The sequence below is a fragment of the Micropterus salmoides genome, unplaced genomic scaffold (assembly GCF_014851395.1).
Source record: "Micropterus salmoides isolate LMB-PRFRI ecotype aquatic unplaced genomic scaffold, ASM1485139v1 Ms_hic_scaffold_13, whole genome shotgun sequence".
Taxonomy (NCBI): Eukaryota; Metazoa; Chordata; class Actinopteri; order Centrarchiformes; family Centrarchidae; genus Micropterus; species Micropterus salmoides.
The window spans coordinates 33,286,726-33,305,957 of NW_024040374.1; the positions used below are offsets into that span (position 1 = coordinate 33,286,726).

At 41.4% G+C, this 19,232-nt stretch overlaps 1 protein-coding gene across 4 annotated transcripts; it reads left to right on the forward strand.

The window, feature by feature from the left end:
* Window positions 1-562: 562 nt before the first annotated feature.
* Window positions 563-18,519, forward strand: lrrc41 (leucine rich repeat containing 41). Of its 4 annotated transcripts, XM_038716887.1 has the most exons (12): window positions 573-830; window positions 2,178-2,278; window positions 2,481-2,545; window positions 7,520-7,606; window positions 7,712-7,770; window positions 7,856-8,654; window positions 9,792-10,028; window positions 10,399-10,566; window positions 11,175-11,273; window positions 12,535-12,663; window positions 14,244-14,316; window positions 17,329-18,519. In XM_038716887.1, the coding sequence occupies exons 5-12, from the start codon at window positions 7,753-7,755 to the stop codon at window positions 17,546-17,548; spliced, it is 1,743 nt and encodes a 580-aa protein (XP_038572815.1). In that variant the 5' UTR covers window positions 573-830; window positions 2,178-2,278; window positions 2,481-2,545; window positions 7,520-7,606; window positions 7,712-7,752; the 3' UTR covers window positions 17,549-18,519. The 4 variants fall into 4 exon arrangements, with proteins under 4 accessions (XP_038572812.1, XP_038572813.1, XP_038572814.1 ...); XM_038716886.1 differs by lacking the exon at window positions 2,481-2,545 and having other exon boundaries at window positions 570-830; XM_038716884.1 differs by lacking the exons at window positions 2,178-2,278; window positions 2,481-2,545 and having other exon boundaries at window positions 563-830.
* Window positions 18,520-19,232: the final 713 nt, after the last annotated feature.

A 19,232-nucleotide genomic window follows, 5' to 3' on the forward strand; every position in this document is an offset into this window, starting at 1 on the left:
GTAAACTGACTTGTGTTTGTGTTTGACATATGTGATGCTTCATTTATTTAAAATTTTATTTGTAGGCAATTTCTGTTTATGTTTTATTAATTCAATTCAAACCACTAAGTTACCTATGTGATTCTTCATTTATTTGTTCTTTAATTGTACATTATGTTTTATTTGTTTCACACCACATCTGTGATATAGGCTAACGTTACTGATTTTTATTCAACTTGTCTGTTACATTGATTGAGGTAAAGCACTTTATTACCTGTATTTAAAAGTAGGCTACTATAGCCTACAAATAAAGCTGTTAAATTATTATTATTAGCCTGTGGCAACTGTGAATACATCTCTGTAGGATAGAAGGAAACAAGGCTGCTGATTAATGGGCTAAAAGAGCATTAAACTAGGACAAATTCACTTATCACTGAATAATTACATCTTTATTTACATCATCAATGAAAAGTGTGCCTGAGCTATTAGTAAGGTAAGAAAGAAAATATTTAGAGTCGTTAATGCTGCGGTACAGGAGGTGGCGCCATGTAGCTTTCGTACTGGTTTGTAGTCCGACATCAAAACCAACGAACTACTATAGCATTGTGTGCAAGCCTCCATAAAACCACAACATTAAGGGAAAGGAGAGACGGGGACGCGGGAGGAACCAGTGTCCTGTCAGCTGGGCACTTTTAGCATCGTTATTAGCAACGATACACAGAATTATTAAACAATGGCCAACACTGCCCGGAGAGCAGACACAAGAAACCGACAGGAGATGTGTCTGAAGGAGACATGTTTCAAAGCTGTCCGGAAACATTTTGCTGTCCTGGGCATTGAGGCTGTTCTTGGTAAGTGGGGGATATTTACGCTTAAATGTTCCTGTAACGTTACTTAGCCTGGAAGAACACGAATAGCTAGCTAACACACAGAACAAGGAGTCGCGCCAAATATTGACTAAGTAACGCTACCTAACGTTAACGCTGCATGTGTTGAAAGGGGAGACGTTAGACGAGGGACGAATGAAAGGAAAACCCCGAATAAGATTAGAACAGTGGATAAAACCATCAAGTACAGATGCTGCCGTGCACCAGGGCTCACTGAACGGGTTGGAGAGTGTGAACATGTTGTCAAAAAAGTGGTTACGGCCTTTGCCGTCACCTGGGGCGAGTTCAATCTCAAAACGTTTTCTGATTGAACCACGTTCCCTTGCAACGTTCCGCAACCGGCTTGGAGGTCTGTTTTCTCCCGTGTGGTGGCCGTGTCACAAGAGTTACAAGTGTCACAAGTGCCAATCAGCTGCGATAAGTTTGTAAACACAACGGTGTTATAAAGGCAGGGAAATGCAGTGCGCTTGCGTAAACAACAAGGTGTTCAGGCGAGTAGCATGTAGCTTCTTCTTCTTCTTCTCTGGGTTTTATGGCGGATCGCAACCAACTTGTTCAGGTGCATACCGCCACCTACTGTACCGGAGTGTGTAATATCAAGGTTTTAGTACTTCAGGTGACAGGTTCAGTGAAACAAAAGGTAAATAAACTGAAAACAAAACAAAATTAAATCAAACAAACAAAAAGGCCGTTATGATCTAATCCTGTAGATTTGAGAAAATTAAAGAGAGGTTTGCAGCACTCCCTTGTTTCCTCACTCATCCCTAAAATTCCTTCTAAATTCAATATATCTTCACGTAAGATCTTTCTCTCAGAATTATATTTACTACACTTCATGATGACATACTCAACATATTCAGGAACTTTACAAACCTCACATTTATCAGACACACATTTTGCCATTAAATAAAGCGTTGATTTTAACCCAGTATGTCCAAGCCTTAATGTTGAAAAAGCCACTTTACTACATTTCCCTTTGAAACCCTTCACCTTAATTGATTTCTGTATGCTGTAATAGTGTCTCCCTTTAGTGTCTGTGTCCCACTTCTTCTGCCATACGTCACTCACTGCTGTTCTAATTAATGATTTGGCCTCTGCTTTTCCAAAGGGAACTTGCATTATTTCATCATCTTTTAATTTCAACGCCGTCTTTGCAGTCTCATCTGCTTTCTCATTCCCATCAACACCAACATGAGCAGGGACCCAGACAAATTGCACATCAACTCCAGCTTTTTGTATTCTTAGCATTATTGTACATATATCAATCAATAGATAATCTCTTACTGTCTTTTTGGAATTTAAACTATACAGGGCTGCAGTGGAGTCTGAACAAATGACAACTCTCTCAGGCCTCACCTCTTCTATCCATTGTAACCCTAAAATAATAGCAACCATGTCTGCTGGATATACAGGTAATTTATCATTAATTCTTTTACATATAACTACATCAAACTCAGGTGTGTATGCTCCTGATCCTACGTGCTCAGTCCCTGGATCTTTTGATCCGTCAGTAGATAATAGCATATAATTATAATAATTCCTCTTCACATAATCTTGAACCAAATATCCAATATTATCCACATTACTTTCACTCCATTCTTTCTTCTTCTCTAGAAGCTTCAGGTCCACATTGGGCATAGGAAATATCCACGGAGGAACATTATCCCATACAGTAATTGGTCCGTATTCTATGTTATTTAATCCGTATTCTTCTGCTACTGCATTAATATTCCAGCCAAATCCTTTACCTTTCAGTTGTTGTGTATATTCCCAACAGTCACACAGAACCTTTGTTGCAGGTTGTTCCTCTCCAGATCCTTTTAACTTGACCCAATATGCTAAAGACAACTTAGAACATCTCAAATATAATGGCAATTCATCAGCTTCTACCAGCAGTGCATTAGTAGGGGTTGTTTTCACTGCACCTATGCTGAGTCTTAGAGCTCTGAACTGTATTCTGTTTTTCTAAAATACTCTTGGCTGCTGCTCCACATACCATACAATCATAATCAATAGACGATCGTATTAAAGCCCTGTAAATATCTAGTAGTGATTGTTTATCTGCTCCCCATTGGTAACCAGAAACTGACCTCATGAGATTCAGTACCTTTTTTACATTTTGTTTCAACCTGTTTAACATGATTCCTCCATACACATTTCTCATCAAACCACAATCCTACATACTTGAACTCTTTCCATATTTTGTCCATACAATTTAAGCTTTGTGTTATTAATATTTCTCTTTCTGGTAAAGAACATATAGCATGACTTTACGACTGACATCTTAAATCCCCAATCATATGACCATCTTTCAACTTTTAATATAGCACTCTGTATGCTATTAGTCACATGCCTAATGTTTTTCCCTCTTTTCCATATAGCCCCATCATCTGCATAAAGTGATGATCCAATATCTCTACCAACATTTACAAAAATGTCATTTATCATGATGTTAAACAGAACAGGGCTTATAGCGCTCCCTTGAGGAATACCATTTTCAATTTCAAAATCCTCCAACACAGCATCTCCAACTTTAACAACGAAAGTTCAGTTAGACAGGAAGTCTAAAACCCAGTTGTATAGTCTTCCGCCAATACCCATTTCATGCATTTTTATCAGTAGTCCTTCTCTCCACATTGAATCATAAGCTTTCTCAATATCAAAATATACTATAGCCATGACCTCTTTCATACTAACTGCCTTTTCTGCCTCATTGCTAACTTTAACTAAAGCGTCTACCGTAGATCTTCCTTTACGAAGTCCACTTTGGTATTTGTTTAGCAGTCCTCTTTGCTCTAAATAATATGACAATCTACAGACAATTATCTTTTCCATCCATTTACACAAGTGCGATGTTAAGGCTATAGGTCTGTAGTTTCCTGCATTAATTGTGTCTTTACCAGGTTTACCAAAAGGTACTATCAGAGCACTTTTCCAACTATCAGGCATTACACCTTCTCTCCATATCTTATTGAACAGTTTTAGCATCATTTCCAAGACTTCTTTTGGTAATTGTCTAAACATAGCATAGCATAGTTGATCTTGTCCTGGAGCTGTATATCCACTTCCATCTAGGACCATTTTTAACTCTCGTAATGAAAAGTCCATGTCAATTGCCGATTCATCACTATCTTTTTTCTAAGTTACATCACTATATGTTCTTAAAATATCCTTTTTCCGTTGGTTATGTATTTCATCTAAATGACTCCCACTATGTACACTTGCAAACTTCTTACCTAGTAGCTCAGCTTTCTCCTTATTTGTAATTGCCAGGTGTTCTCCATCTATCAGCACTGGGATTTTAACTGATTTTCTTTCCCACTCATCTTTTTGATCATTGCTCAAATGTCACCCAATTTAACTTCTCTACCAATGGAGCAGAATTGCCTCCATGCATTCTTCTTGGATGACTTAATTATTTTCCGTGCCATAGCCCTCTTTCTTTCATAGTCAATCAGATTGTCTTGGCTCAAATGCTTTCTTAAAATTCTGAATGCATGATTTCTGTCTTTTATAGCATTTTTACATTCATCGTTCCACCATGGAACTATTTTCTTTTTCTCATTCACTGTGCTCTTAAGGATGCAGGTTGTTGCAGCACTAGTAATCATGGAAGTCAATGCTGCTGCGCAGCTATTTACATCACCCTCCATTGATATTCTTTCAGAATATTCAGTACAAAGTTCTCTTATTTTTTTCCCAGTTAGCTTTATGAAAACACCATCTCTCTATTACATGACCTTCCTGAACATACATATCAAAGTTCATGGAACACAATATTGGAAAGTTATCACTCCCTATGTTGGTATCATTCTTTACATTCCATTCACATAAATTACTCATATTTACTGAGACTAAAGTAAGATCTATACAAGAAACTGAATTTCTTGTAACATTAACCCTGGTACCTCTTCCATCATTAAGCCAAGAAAGTGATCTCTCCTCGATTAGTTCTTCAACTACTTCTCCATTAGTGCCTGTATGGTCACTTCTCCACAGAGTATTGTGAGCATTAAAGTCTCCACACCATATTTCTCTATCTACACTTTCTGAGATCTCATGGAATGTTTGCATTGATAATTTCTTGCACGGATTATAAAAATTGACTACTTTGATATTTCCTCTGGGACTACACATTTCTACTACTACACATCCATACTCATTTGGAACGGTTACCCTTCTATATGCTAAAGTATCTTTAATAAATGTTACACATCCTCCACCTTGTTTTCCAATTCTGTCACATCTAACCGAGTTGTAGCCTCCAAATGTGGTCTGAACCAAGTTTCTTGTATACACATAACATCAGGTACATCATAACATCTTCCAGATCAGTTACAACCTTCTTGAACTCTTGTCCATTTGCAATTAAACTTCTGGCATTCCAGTGGAGGATATGAAATACCATAATGAGGCTAATCGCCTTGAGACACTCCATTAGTCGGGTTCAACATCTCATGAATCAGTTCAGCTGTAACTTCCATGATCCCCAGTATCTCTATGGCTGCCTCTACAATTGTCTTGATTCTATCACTTTTTCTTCTGCTGTATTGCCACATTTACAGTCTTACAGATGAAAGCAACAAAGTTGGTTTTACCCACAATCAGTGTCTTCATTAATATCCTTGGATTTGTTTCTGTTTGCCTCTGACTTGGTGTTGGAGATGAAACCTCAATTACTCGTCTGTTCTCAGACTCTTGGGCTCTATTTACTACTTGTGTAACACTGGATCTGAATAGTTCACTTTCCTTCACTTTTTTTTTGCTGCATCAGCATAAGATACCTGATTAGTTACTTTATATATATGTACCTCTCTAGCTTGCCTTTGAACAGGGCATCCTCCAAAAGCACCGCTATGCTCACCGCCGCAATTACAACATTTCACTTTTGTATCCTGGCCAGATTTTCCATATTCATGTTCACCTCCACACCTAGCACATCTTTGTTTTCCTTTACATTGTCCAGCAGTGTGTCCCATTCTTTGACACTTGAAACATCTAATTGGTGCTGGGATAAACTCTCTTCAGTGTTTCCCACAGATGACAGTGTAACTGTGGCGGGCGGAGCTTAGCTCTCCTTCTTTGCTAGGCCCCTTGCATGCTGGCTAATAACTTTTTTTAAGCTGGGTATCCGACATTGACAGCGTTGTGTTGGACAGATTTGTGCAGCGGAAATGTCACCACCTCCACGTCATAGGTTGAACTTCCAGAACTATCGCACCTTCCTTTCCTCTTATTATTTACATCCTGCCACGGCATACTATCACTATCTCCATCCGTACTTTTACCCATGAGAATTACATTCGCGGCACAGTTCCGCTGCACAAATTCGCCAAATACCAACGCTCGTTCTCAGTAGCACGCTCAAACACAATTCCGACCTCCGTTCACTTCCACCTCCCAAAAAAACGTCATCATGTCACTTGGCGCCTGCAGCCTCCTTGCTCCTGCGAGGTTTTAATGTCATGTGACATGATGACGTTTTGCATGAAGTCAAACGCACCTAGTGGTTCAGGCACCAACCTTTCGGTTAAAAACCCCCCGTTTTGCTACGTTTTGTCAGCGCTGAACACGCTCCAGATCTCGTCACACCTATGGACAGTGCTCTCCACCACCATAAGACCAAATAATAAATTAGAAAGTTTCATCTTCAAATCTATTTAGTGACGTTTCTGATGCTATATGTCCTCTTGATATGTCCAACCGTGTCTGTGGTTTAATTACCTGATTGAATAAAGGTGGTGTGTAAATAAATGAGGGATTCTCATGAGGAGGGACGCTGGTCCCTCCAGCACAGACTTGGCACGACCCTGAAGCTGTTCTGGAGCCTGCTGGTGGCCTCTCCATACTGACACACTTCATGTTAGTATTTCCTGTCATTTGTCACCCATCTGGAGCTAGCTACATGGAACTCTACCCCTAAAATCTCAAAGTTGTGAGTTTTTGAGTTGTGAGTGATTGAAAAATGAGTACGGTAATCCAAGGGCGTCACTTTGTTTTCAAAAGTGGTGGGCATATTTAAGGGCTCAAATTAGGGGTGTGATGAAACACTTTATCAATTTAGCTGACGTCTTTATCCAAAGTGACTTGCAATTGCTTCACATGTCAGAGGTTGCACGCCTCTGGAGCAACGAGGGGTTAAGTGTCTTGCTCAGGGAAACAAAGGATGTCTCACAGTGGGAATCGAACCTGGGTTTCCTACACCAAAGGCAAGCATCTTATCTATGCGCCACCACCATACTATTTTAAAAAAGAAAGTTAAGTCTGATCTGTTTCTCCTCTATTTAAATTGCTAAGTTGTCTTACTGTGCAAAAAGCATTTACATTTGGTGCAAGCTGTTTTTCAGAACATTTTTAACAAATGCTTTCAAAAAGTGGTGGGGACATGTCCCCAGCGTCCCCAGTGTAAATGACACCTATGAGGTAATCTTCCCTTAGCTCACAGTCCACATTTCAACATCCACAGACCTTTGACTGTCTGCTTTTTTTTTACAGATTTTTGTCATTTCAATGCACTTAAAAGCTAAAAGTTGTTGCCCTCCTGTTACCAGAGCACACCACCCATTCATAGTAGCTATAGTGAGTTTTTTCAAATTGTTGTGAAAGTGTTGAGTCCACTGTTGGAATGTCCTAACCCATCTGTCATAACGCAGATCTTCCAACGCCTCTCGTTAAGGATCTTCTTCCTCATCTGACTGTATGTCAACTGGATGAGCTACAGCCTGCCCTAAATCAGAGAGGTCAGAACTCTGGTTGAAGTATTTTTTTAGTCATGCAGACTTCCTTTTTGTTTTAATCAGTGGAATTCATAAATACGTTTCCATTTTTTGTTTGTCTTCTCTCAGGGATATCGACTCACTCAGGATGGGTTGGAGTTCTACAGGACATGTGTGGACCTAACCATGTAGGTTTATTGTCTTCTTTAAAAAACCTCACATGGATAGAAACATCTAGAACCCAGATGTAATGTCTCCTGTGTTTCTTCTCAGGTAATAGACTTGAACACAGAAGAAGAGGCCAAACACGAAGTTATGAGAATGCTTTTTACGCTGGTATTCTACGGCTTCACAAACCCCTTCGTCAAAAGAAACATCACAAATTTAAGCAGCCCATCCTTCCTGTGGGCTGCAGCTAAATGTATCAAACATTTTTTACTCACTACAAGCATGCATAAGCCCCTTCAAAGTTTAACTGCTGAGCATCGGCCTCTTCTGAACCTCTTAGAGAAGCGGATCAGGAGTGTTGGTGTTTCGCAGTCCATTGATCTATCAAAGAGGAAGACACAAACTGCTTTGTATGTCCTCCATCGCCTGCTCGATCACGGGGTGGCTAAAGAACTCATCGTACATGTGCAGTGTCCTATTGGGCTGGCCTGGCTCCTACATGGGCGGGGTTCTCATTATGTAAATCCTGAGCTGAAGAACCTAATGCAAAGTAGGGCAGACTGTGTTACACAAGCCACTTCAGCCAGAATAGGTGGAGCCAGTTTGAGTCCAGGTTATGGGACCAGGGCTTCAGAAGATCAAGATGAAGTCACTCCATGCAAACGCTCAAAGCTGGATCCTGTGTCTGTGGAGGAGGAGGAATGTGGAAAAGCAAACTTTACTGTGGACCCGCAGCTTCTTTGCCAAACCTTCACTCCATGTGATGGTCCCTCAGCAGGGGCTTGTCCATGGGGCCAGATTAATTGTCTGGAGATCAGGCAGTGTGGGTCTGACTCCCTGAGAGTGCTGAACTTCGCCCTGCCCACATTTTTCTGCCTTCGCTCTCTAAGTCTTCACAGCTTTTGTAAGTTTGCTTATTAGTGTGTCAGTCTTGGGACCATGAATGTGCACCTCCACACTACCAGCAACATTGACAAACTGGATTCTGAATTTCCTCTAGCATTAGTGACAGTTGACAATTTAGGATGGACGATTGGACAGTACATACATCGTCGGTTGTTGGGCTGACAGTGGCCAGGTGGAAAATTTACCACATCACCCAAGCCTAATGTGTGTATCCTTGAGCTCTAAAAAATGTGTTGAATACATTTGAAGTATTTTAAATCCAGCTGGGTAGGCATTCACTACCAGGGTTTTGATACTTGACATTTTAGACACTGTGTACTACAGACACATATCGCTTACTACCTTTTAAAATACTGAAGTTTGATACCCAGCTCTGGTTCTGCCTGGTGAGTGTGAAATGCAAATTATTAATGGTGAACAACACAACTGCAGCTTAGTAGTGTGACAAAATGTATTTAAATCTCTCTCTCCATTAAATCCAGTAATGCCAACAGCATTTAAAGTTCCATCCATCCATCGATTAGCTACACCTGCTTATCCTTTAGGGTTGCAGGGGGCTTACAATGGGCAAGAGGCTAGGTACACCCTGGATAGTCTCCAGTCAATCACAGTACTGACCTGGTAGTAAATGAACAAAAACCATTAACACCATTAAGTCAGAAATATTTTGAAACGTAAAATAACCATCTCGTTTTCTTTGTAAGGGTGGGCTACATAAAATCACTCAGAAGTCACTCATGCTCAAGTCAGTGTAAAAAAAAATATATATATATATATTTTCCAAATTCCAACTGAGATTTCTCCCTCCATTCCAATACGAGGGTGAATGGAAATGTCTCACAGCGTTGAGTATTTTTGATTTAACATTTTTGACGACACAAGCTACAGGAAATTCCATGTAGCTCTATTGTACTGGGTTCTCAGAGAAATGTATCCCAGAACCTGGTTAAATGGTTTATTGTTAAAAATACTTTGTCGTTAATTTAAGAAATCACACTTTGAAAACTAATTCAAATACTAAGTCCAGGATCCACGCTAAAATAGAAGATTATTTCACTTTCAGAGAGTAGTTCCAACACTGAATGATACGTTTGTTCTGTTGTTGAGGAATAAGTAGTTTTGTTTGCTTGTGCAGCGACCTTCAGGGACTTGGATGTGTTGGGCCTGGCCAGAGCCCTGAAGCAGCTGTCTGAGAGCTCCCGCAGCTCCCTCACCGATCTGAGCATCAGCGCCCTGCCGTACACCCAGCTCATGGAGATTCTGCTGGATGCAGTCCCACATGTGACGTCCCTGCATGTAGAGATCCAGGCTGTGATGTGGGGTCCACGCTTCTCACCACATCATCCCAGGACTGCTGAGGCAGACATGCCAGGTGCTGTGAAGCTTCTACCAAAGTGAAGTGAGCAGGGTTAAAGTGGGTTAGACCTGCTGATGTTTTATTTCAGTATTTGTTAATCAGTAGGTTGTTGTTTGTAAGTCAGAAAAGACTCAAACCCAAAGATATTCGATTTACAATTATATCGAACTGAGAAAAGCAGCACCCTGGAGAAGCTGGAACTGGGGGATGATGTTTGGCATTTTTACCTCAAAAATGACTTCAATGATTCATTAATAGTCAAATTGTTGTCAGTGAATCTTGTATTGATCAACTAATCGTTTAATTGTTTTAAGTCTACGGGTTTGGGGACACTGCTTTAGATTTAAAAACCAACCTGAGCTGACTGTTATTAACGTCCTTTCAGCAGAGCTGCCCCTGGAGAAGCTGACCGTCAAGGTAGCTGAGCTCCAAACAGATCTGCACTTTATCACATCTGTGCTGAGACGCTCTCCACGTCTGACCTCACTTCACGTAGCTGGGATGAGATTACCAACTGGCTCCTCTCAAAGCCAACTGCTCACCACTCTATCAGGTAATGTGTCATGTCACTGTCACGGGCCTTCTAAAAGGTGTGGGGCTTTTCTGCTGGGGGCTCTTATGTGTAGAGAGGATTGTTCTATTGCTCCTCTGTAAAAGCTGACAAGAATTTGGCCTTCTTAAGCTTCCTTAAGAAATCTAGCCGTTTCTGAGCTGTCTTTAACAGTGTGGAGATGTGAGCCAACGAGCATGTCAGGTTCTCTGTGAGGCTGATCCCCAGGAAATGTTCTTGCATCTATATTCCTTATGAAACAGAAAAATACAACCATACACCCTCTGAATTCAAGTCCCTCTCTTTTACCAAACTAATTGCCTTGTTAACTAATTGTAAAACACACTTCATTCAAACTCATCAGAAACTAAATAAAACTCACCAAAATCGTGATTGTTCCAACAATCACAAGGCTTGGTGGAAATAAAAAAATCATGGTGGCTCTACACACTGTCACTGTCTGATGCCCGACCTCTTTGGGGGGGGTGTGTGTGTGTGTGTGTGTGTATATGTGTGTATATATATATATATATATATATATTATACAAACTGTCAAACATAATCACGGTCAGTAATGACATGAGGTCACCTTTTTAATGTGGTCTTAATAGAGTCTAATCACTTCTTGAGGAGTCTGAACTTGGAGGACTTGAAGCTGTCTGATTGTCTCCCTGAGATCCTAAATCTGCTGAGAGACTGCAAGTTGGAAGGTAAGAAAAGGAGAAGAGCCATCAATGATAACACCTGTGGCACCTGAACAGAAGATCAGAGTAGACTGATTTTCTTCCTGCAACTGAAAAAATACTGGTGCCATTTTTTTGTAGACTAGAGTTGGTTTCAGGTCTGTGTTGTATGCAAGGCTAGCAGCAGTGTCTTCTTTTCCCATGGACTGGGTCAATCCATTTTAGCCGTGCCAAGTCAAGCTGGGATAAGCTGCCTCACAGTAGGGCCAGCCTGTGTCTTCCACAGATAAACACGTTTTCCCTGTGCTGATGGTCTGAGCGAAAGCTCTGTCTAAATGTCTCTCTGTGTTCAGCTCTTAGTGCTTTCGTAGCTTGTTGCTGAATTCTGGGGTTTGGAGTTTCACTTCTGTGTTCCAGTTTGTACATATCGACCTCTGTTTTATAGCCAAAGCTTTCCACCAGCAAACCACTGATTGGCTTCTATTGTGAAGTTATAGGAAATGAAATGTGTTTGTCATATAGTTAGTGGAGCTTTGTTAGTGGTGCTATTCTTCAATAAAAACAGGTCTACACAACAATATATGAATGTATTTTGCCCGTTTTAAATAGGAGGAGGGAATAGTACAAGCAGCAGCGTGCACTGTGTCCACCAAGTCTCTTACTGCGTTTTCTGCAACCAGCCCACCTCCAACACGCCTCAAGATCAACACCACACCGTGCTGTGCAACGCGGCTTGACTGCTCATAGCTGTTCCATGGCATGACAGAGTCCCACACATAGAGGCTTTAAAGCAGTTTTGGCAGCGGCTCCCTGAGGTTAAAAAAAAACGGGTTAATGTAATGTTCTAAAGTTTCAGAATTTCTAAAGCTGCATCATACAGCAGTATCATTAAGGGCCCGTGTCCGCCAAAGCGTTTTTTGCCAGCTGAAACCACTGATGGTGATGGTGCGGTGTTGGTGATGGTGCGGTGTTTGTCCTGCCCCTCCTGCACTGTGATTAGACGGCTGGGTAAAAAGTGACGAGCTCACAAGCTTCAGCTAAAACACAAACCAGGGCTGATATTCAGGTGTTCTAGACACAAAGATTGAGGCTCTGTGGCCTTGGGTAAGGACATAAGTGAAATTATAGGGTATTCAAGTCCTTAAATTATAGCTGGGACAACATGGAAAAAGTGCTTAGAGCAGCTTTAAGTGACTATTAATTTCCATCAGTGTCCCAACCCACACAGTTTTATAATTTGTACTGAGCCCAGTCCAGAGTCCAAGTCTTTTTCCTCTCCCTCCCTCAGAACTACGCTTTAGCGACTGCCGCCTTCTTGAGAAGTCGAGCGACAAAGAGGAGAGTTTGCAGCAGCTGGTGGCTGCTCTGAAGACGCTGCCTTCTCTCCACACACTTGGCCTTGCTCAGAATCGGCTAGGTAAGCACATGCTTCACATCATTCACTTCAGTACCAGTCCCGTTACCTGACTCTGGGCTGACTCCCAGCAGGATCTCTTCTGTTCTTCATGTGCTGAAGAACCAGTTTCTCAAAGCACTTCATCAGAATGGGGGTGAGAGCCTGAGGGCGGTAGACGTTCAGACTAGACACTGCAGACTTTTTAGGTACAGGAACGATGGTGGCTGTCTTGAAGCAGGTGGGGACCCTCTCCTGAGACAGTGAGATGCTGAAAATGTCAGTAGCAACATCAACTAGCTGATTAGCTCAGGTTTTTAGTACACGGCCAGGAATGTTATCAGGCCCAGCAGCTTTACTCATATTCACTCTCAGCAGGACTCTCCTCACATCTGCTGTGGATACTGACAGTGGCCGCTCCTCTGGACATGGAGTAGAACTGTAGCTGCTGAGGTGTTATTGAAGGCCATGTTGCTTTGATAGCGGCCTTCACTTGTGTTTATTGTTGGTTCCTGTGTCACTCATTTTCCACTTGAAATAGTAGATAACTAATCGATTAATCGTTGCAGCTCTACTTTTGGGATATAAATGACTTTGATTGAAAGGGAAATGTGCCAGTAGTCAGATACCTTCTGAATTGATATGTGATACAGTATGTCATAATGAAAGATATAGGCTATAATTGCGATATAACAATTATTTCCTAACTGCACCCACTCTGAGCCTCTGCTTGTATCAAAGCATTTCTTCAGTGGTAAAGTATGAAAATGATATCATAGGGAGCCTGGCTGGAATGCTTGAAATCTGTTGCTGCTGCTGCTGCTGTCTGCCATAATGTCAGGATTCAGGCTAACGGTGTTAGCCGTGTGCATTTGTCATCGGTGCAGCCTGACCAAGAGACAGAAATGTAGAGACCAAACTATGGACACACTACTTTTATTTCATGTGGACATGACTCCTGTAACGTTTGAACCACACCACTGGTCTTCCTCAGGTAAAAGTGACAAAGTCAACATGTTGACACTCTTTATATTTACTTTTTTTAATAGACCAGTGTGTGTTAGGAGACAACAAGCAAAGCATGTCATTTAAATCTTTACTTCTTAGTGTACTTAATATATGACTGTGATATTTAGTGATATCACACTGGGATATTGTCCTGGTGTATGCGGCAGGAGAACTAAATACGGTGTATGTTCACTTGAGGAAGATCATCGGTGGCTGAAATGATTCCAGTCACATCCATATCAAATAAAATGCAGTGTGGCTGTTACACTCATATCACTCTTTCACTAAATACTTTGGACGCTACTCTACTTTTACTTCTACCTGAGTACATGCTTTTGCAAAGTAACAGTATTTCTGCTTGAGTAGTTTTTGGCTTGAACAGTCTGGACAGGGATGAAGTGTTTCTGATTTATTTGTCGTTTGTTTTATCTTTCTTTTTTACATGTCTGGATGTGGGATTTTTGTTTTGTTGTTGTTGTTTTTTTTTCAGACTCACTTGGACTCCAGATCAACAGAAAGGTGACTTGTGTTTGTGCTTTTGGTGGATCTCTAACTCATGAATGGTTGTAAACTAATGCGCCCGTCTGTGCCAACAGCCAAGAACGTGTGCGTGCTGGCAGAGCTGTTCTCAGGATCTTCACCAAGCTCTGTGAAACGACTGGACATCAGGTAAGCACTACCAAGCTTATTATAGTTTTGGATTTTTCATTAGTTTTTATATTTTATACTGGAAATCTAAACCTTTATTAATCAAAAAAGAGGCATTAAAACAAGGTGAAGCACAAAGAGACAGTTTGGCTGAGAAATCAATGAGCCCATAAAACACACACTAGCTGACAAGCAGTAAATATAATGACCAGGCAACATGTTAACCCAGCACACCGAGAGCTCGCAGTCAGTGTACTAGGGACAAGTTCTTCCCACATGCAGGATGAGCTCTAAGCCAGACCACCGGAATAGAAAACCCACCAAGACAGTGACTCACTACCTGCAGGCCAAACAAAACATAGACATTAACATTAACAGTTAACTCTTTACAGTTGTTGCATTCATATTATTTTGTACACATGTATGTAGGCTATAAAAGAGAATATAAAACATGTTCAATCGCACCAGCCACGCAGCCACGCAGCTGATCCCTACCTGGGTCTCCCCGGCTGAGTTAGCCTCCCACTAACGTTCCATGGGGCTCTCCTCGTAACAGCGGTCGCCACGTGCTACGCTGCGGCCAGATGCCGGCTCACCAACAGGTGCCTATCGGCTAATCACCGCTGAACTGCCGGTCCGGTCCATTTAGTCCAGCCAGACCAGCTGCCCCACATCATCAGTTCCACCGGCTTCATACCCACTCAAAATGTAGGCTTATTAGGTCCTATGAAATAAATAAACGAAAACTAAGGACTTTCAATTTAGTTAGCGTTTTTTTGTAAAGCCTTGTTTTTATTTTTATTTCAGTTAACGACTCAATGTTTTTTCACATCTAGTTTCGTTATTTCGTTAACGATGATAACCTTGAGCACTACAGACCACAGCAGGATATAGCCTCACCTTAGGCTTCAACACTGGTGGCCTGCATTAGAATTTTTACTTATTAGCTAATTACTGTACCCCTGGCCAGTTAAGTACCACAATACAGAGTATTTCAGCCATTTCCAAGTCAGGATAAATGAAAAGGCTCCAGACTTCAAGGTGAAAAAACTCTACACTGTGGTGGGACTAGTGCCACCTCAAGAAAGTGTACAACATATACCACAAAAGTATTACATGTCCAATGATGAATGGAAAACATGTTTTATCCAACACCGTTCATTTCAGTGGCGGTTCTAGACCAGTCTTATTGAGGGGGCCTGAATTACATTATACAAAAACAACCTTCCTGTTAACTTTAGCTCAAGTGACAGTACATTCTTTGATGCAACATGTCTTTGTAAGGTTTATGAACAGAATCAGCTCTAGACATTAGCCATACCTAGCCCCAGACACTCTCTGGATACCAGTTTGTATTTTGTATCCCACCATAACTTTTGCTAGGAAACAACAAACGTCTCCATATTCACCGCTGTTATTAGTCCTGACATGAAATGCCTAAAACAAAATACTTGGCCATCATCTGTGCATTATGGACGGGGACACATATTTTGGCAGACTTCATGTCCAGCCTGGTAGGACCAGTAGGCTACTGTTATCGCTTTTTGTGTATGAAAAGTGCTTTATTAAATTGTTATGATAATAATTATACCTTTAAGGAGGGGGACTCAATTTCCAGCAAGATCCAAAGGCTATCCATGCAGTGGAAACATGGTGTACAAGGACAAAATATTGTCTACAATGCTGCATTCTGTTTAATGTACATTTCGTCTAAAGGAAGATATATTTGATCACTGTAGACCAGGGCTGTTCAATTACAGATTCGATTGGGCTGGATTGTAAAACCAGGACACAGAGATGGGCCGGACATTTTCTCACTAGTTGGAGTTAAGATTTTATTGACACACTTGTATTGGTAATCATTATTTGTTCAGTTCTTTATCGATGCTCTTATCAGTCCTATTTATTACTAAATAATTGAATATATTATTTAAAAAGAGAATGTAACATTTTTATTAACTAAATGTTGTTTCTAGAGTAGCAACAGGATTTACAGCAAAGTCACTAATACCTCACTGGAAACAAATCTAACATGTCAGTAAAATAAATCCTATTCCTGACATCAACATAGTGAGTGAAGTTTAGAAAGAATGAACAGCTCAGTCCCTCCTGTCCTCCTCCTCCCTCTGCTGCTGCTGGCGTGCGTGTGTGTGTGGAGGCGCTCTGCAGACACACAGGAGCGGAGAGGCAGCAGGTCGGACAGTTATGTTGAGCCTTGATTGGCGGTGATTGGTACAGCGCACGTGAACCTCAACAAAGATGAGAAGGAAACGATATAGCTCGCTCTTCAGCTACTTTCATACACTATACATGTAGTTTACTTTTGTTGTCAGATTAGGTGCTGGGCCGGATGTGGCCCGCGGCGGCCAATTCAATAGGGCTGTTGTAGACTTCGTTCAGAGGGGGGGGCATGGGGGGTGGGGTGGGGGGGTTGGCCCCTGTTGGCTACCCCCCAAAACCGCAGCAGATTCATTTTAATACATGTAGAGGTACACTGTAATGCATTATAAGGCCTTATAGCACACTTAATTATCCTGTGCTGCGATTTTACATATGATTAGCTTATAAAATATGATGCATAGTTATAAATGTAACTATGAAATGATATAGAAAATAGTAAAGTGTAGCTCCACCAAGTCACATACAACATTTCAATGCCTCAGTATCTGTAATAATTACATTTTACATTTATTCATTTAGCTGACGCATTTATCCAAAGCGACTTATAACTGCTATACATGTCAGAGGTCACACACCTCAACGAGGGGGAGCAACGAGGGGTTAAGTGTCTTGCTCAGGGACACAATGGTGTCTCGCAGTGGATTCGAACCCGGGTCTCTCACATCAAAGGCATGTGTCAGTGTTCCAATATATGGAACACTGAGATGGGCTTTAATAAGTACTTATACTTTTGATTTGGCTGATAATACTTCTGGACATTTTGAATGCAGGACTTTTACTTGTAACTCTCACCCCTGTGTACAGTAAGGTTTTCTTACATGATTTCCATGTGCTGCCTTTTGTCCTCAACAGCTCCAACTTCATTCAGCCTGCTGAGCTGCTGGAGTTTGCTAAGAGTTTGAGGACACATTGTCCCCCACAACGATTGACCCTTGACCTCAGGAAAAACCCAGGGGATCGAGACTCCGACACGTGGAGCACTGCACTGAAGAGGCTCCGTCCATTCTGTGTTCTACTGGTGGAAGGATGGAAATCCACCGAATCGATGGCTGACCACATCAGCAACATGTGAACAAAGCTAGAGCAACATCTATAGAAGTAGAAAGCACTCCCTGTAGGAGTGAGCAGTGGCTGGAAAAAGCTCTTGATGCATAATTGGTCGTTTTCTTGTAAGAGAAGAGTGACTGTGGTACGTTTAGTTCAGTTCAGAGAGTTCCAAAGGTTCCAGCAACAACTTTTCACTGTTCAAGAAAACCCTCAGAACATCATAGAAACCACGCTAGAAGCACGAGTGCTTGAAGCTGGAGGAGTGGCTTCATAAGTTCTCATAGACACTGACATTTAGTTTCTGTCAGAATTCCAGTTACGGTAGAACATCCATCATTTAGCTTTGTAATGAGATGGGACACATTTCATCACTTCTACGCATGTTCCATTTATTAAATGTAGCGTTTCATTTGTTCTTGTGTCCGAGCGCACAGCGGCACAGTTGAAAGTAAAAGAGCATCCCCTGTTTCTTTGACATATGAATCATTTATTAAGCCAACGTCCGTTACACTTCCAGAGTATGAGTGACAGTGGACATTAAAATACAACTGAAAAACCTGGAGGATTGACACTGAGGGGAGGAGCAGTTTCACAGCAGCCGGCTCACACCTTCTCTTCATCGTCACGTTCCTCAAACAGCATCAACACGACTACCAACTCATCATTAGTAGGAACTGAGTAGAAAAACGCATTAAAAAGAGCTTCATCTTTTTCATAGTGGGTTTTTTAAAGCTAAATACACTTAGTTTCAGTACAGTCAGTTGGTTGTCCTTGTATATTCTCATATTTTAGTAAATCCAAGTTGAAGAGAGTGAAGACCCTATGTCTACATGCTAAAAGGTTGATTTTCCAGGTCTGTCTACAGCCATCTCTTGCAGAAAACAAAGACACTCTCACAGACACACCACATACACACCATGGCCTGGTTATGTCAAGGCTTCTCACTAAGTGGTTTTACAGGAAATAAAATGCAAACGTTTGGCTGTATTCATCACCTAGAAGTCAGTTGTCAAATAAGGGAAGTTTTTGTCTTATATTGAAGAAATGATTGGCTGTCAGAACATGTGAGTTCACCCTCATGCCAAAAATGTTCTGATAATCAGAATGGGAAAACATTTTAAGAATTAAAACTGCCATAGCAACCTAGCGTGTTGATTGCTGCAGGTGGGACAGGATGTCACATTCTGGGTCTCAGTTAGAGGATGGGATGCAAATTGGACCCTGGTACCCAAACAAATCTTGTGCATTAGTAAACTAGTAACCAGTTGATCCAAGGGTGAATGGAGTTGGCAACACCACTACCAAGACAAAACTTGCTCTTGCGTGCAATCATGTGCCCAACTGTGATCGATTAACAGTTCCAATTATAAACTGCTGCTCTACGTGTGTGACGTAAGGTGCAACCTGTAAATAAAACCGCTGAGGAGTTATCAGAAGGTGCAATGTAGCAGTTTTCACAAAGCTCTGCTTTGTGCTAAGCTAGGCCAAACACGCTAAACCAGCTGTATTTTTACTGGATGCGCAGATAGAAACTGGAGTGACTGGGCAAAGGTATCAGCTTGTCTGATCGTTGAACAGTGTCCGACACTGTTTTCCCCCACGCCTTTCTGAAACCTGGGCCTGTGTCTGACCACTTTTATAACTTTCCCAAACTGACAATCACGCCTCCTTTCGGCAGCTGTTTGCCAGATGTGGGTTACTAAGTAGGT

Excerpts from the sequence above, each read along its gene's own strand:
- lrrc41 (XM_038716884.1), top strand. The coding sequence starts at position 713 with ATGGCCAACACTGCCCGGAGAGCAGACACAAGAAACCGACAGGAGATG. Across the intron at positions 831-7,519 it reads GGGCATTGAGGCTGTTCTTG|ATCTTCCAACGCCTCTCGTT; the intron begins GTAAGTGGGGGA and ends GTCATAACGCAG. Across the intron at positions 11,274-12,534 it reads GAGAGACTGCAAGTTGGAAG|AACTACGCTTTAGCGACTGC; the intron begins GTAAGAAAAGGA and ends TCCCTCCCTCAG.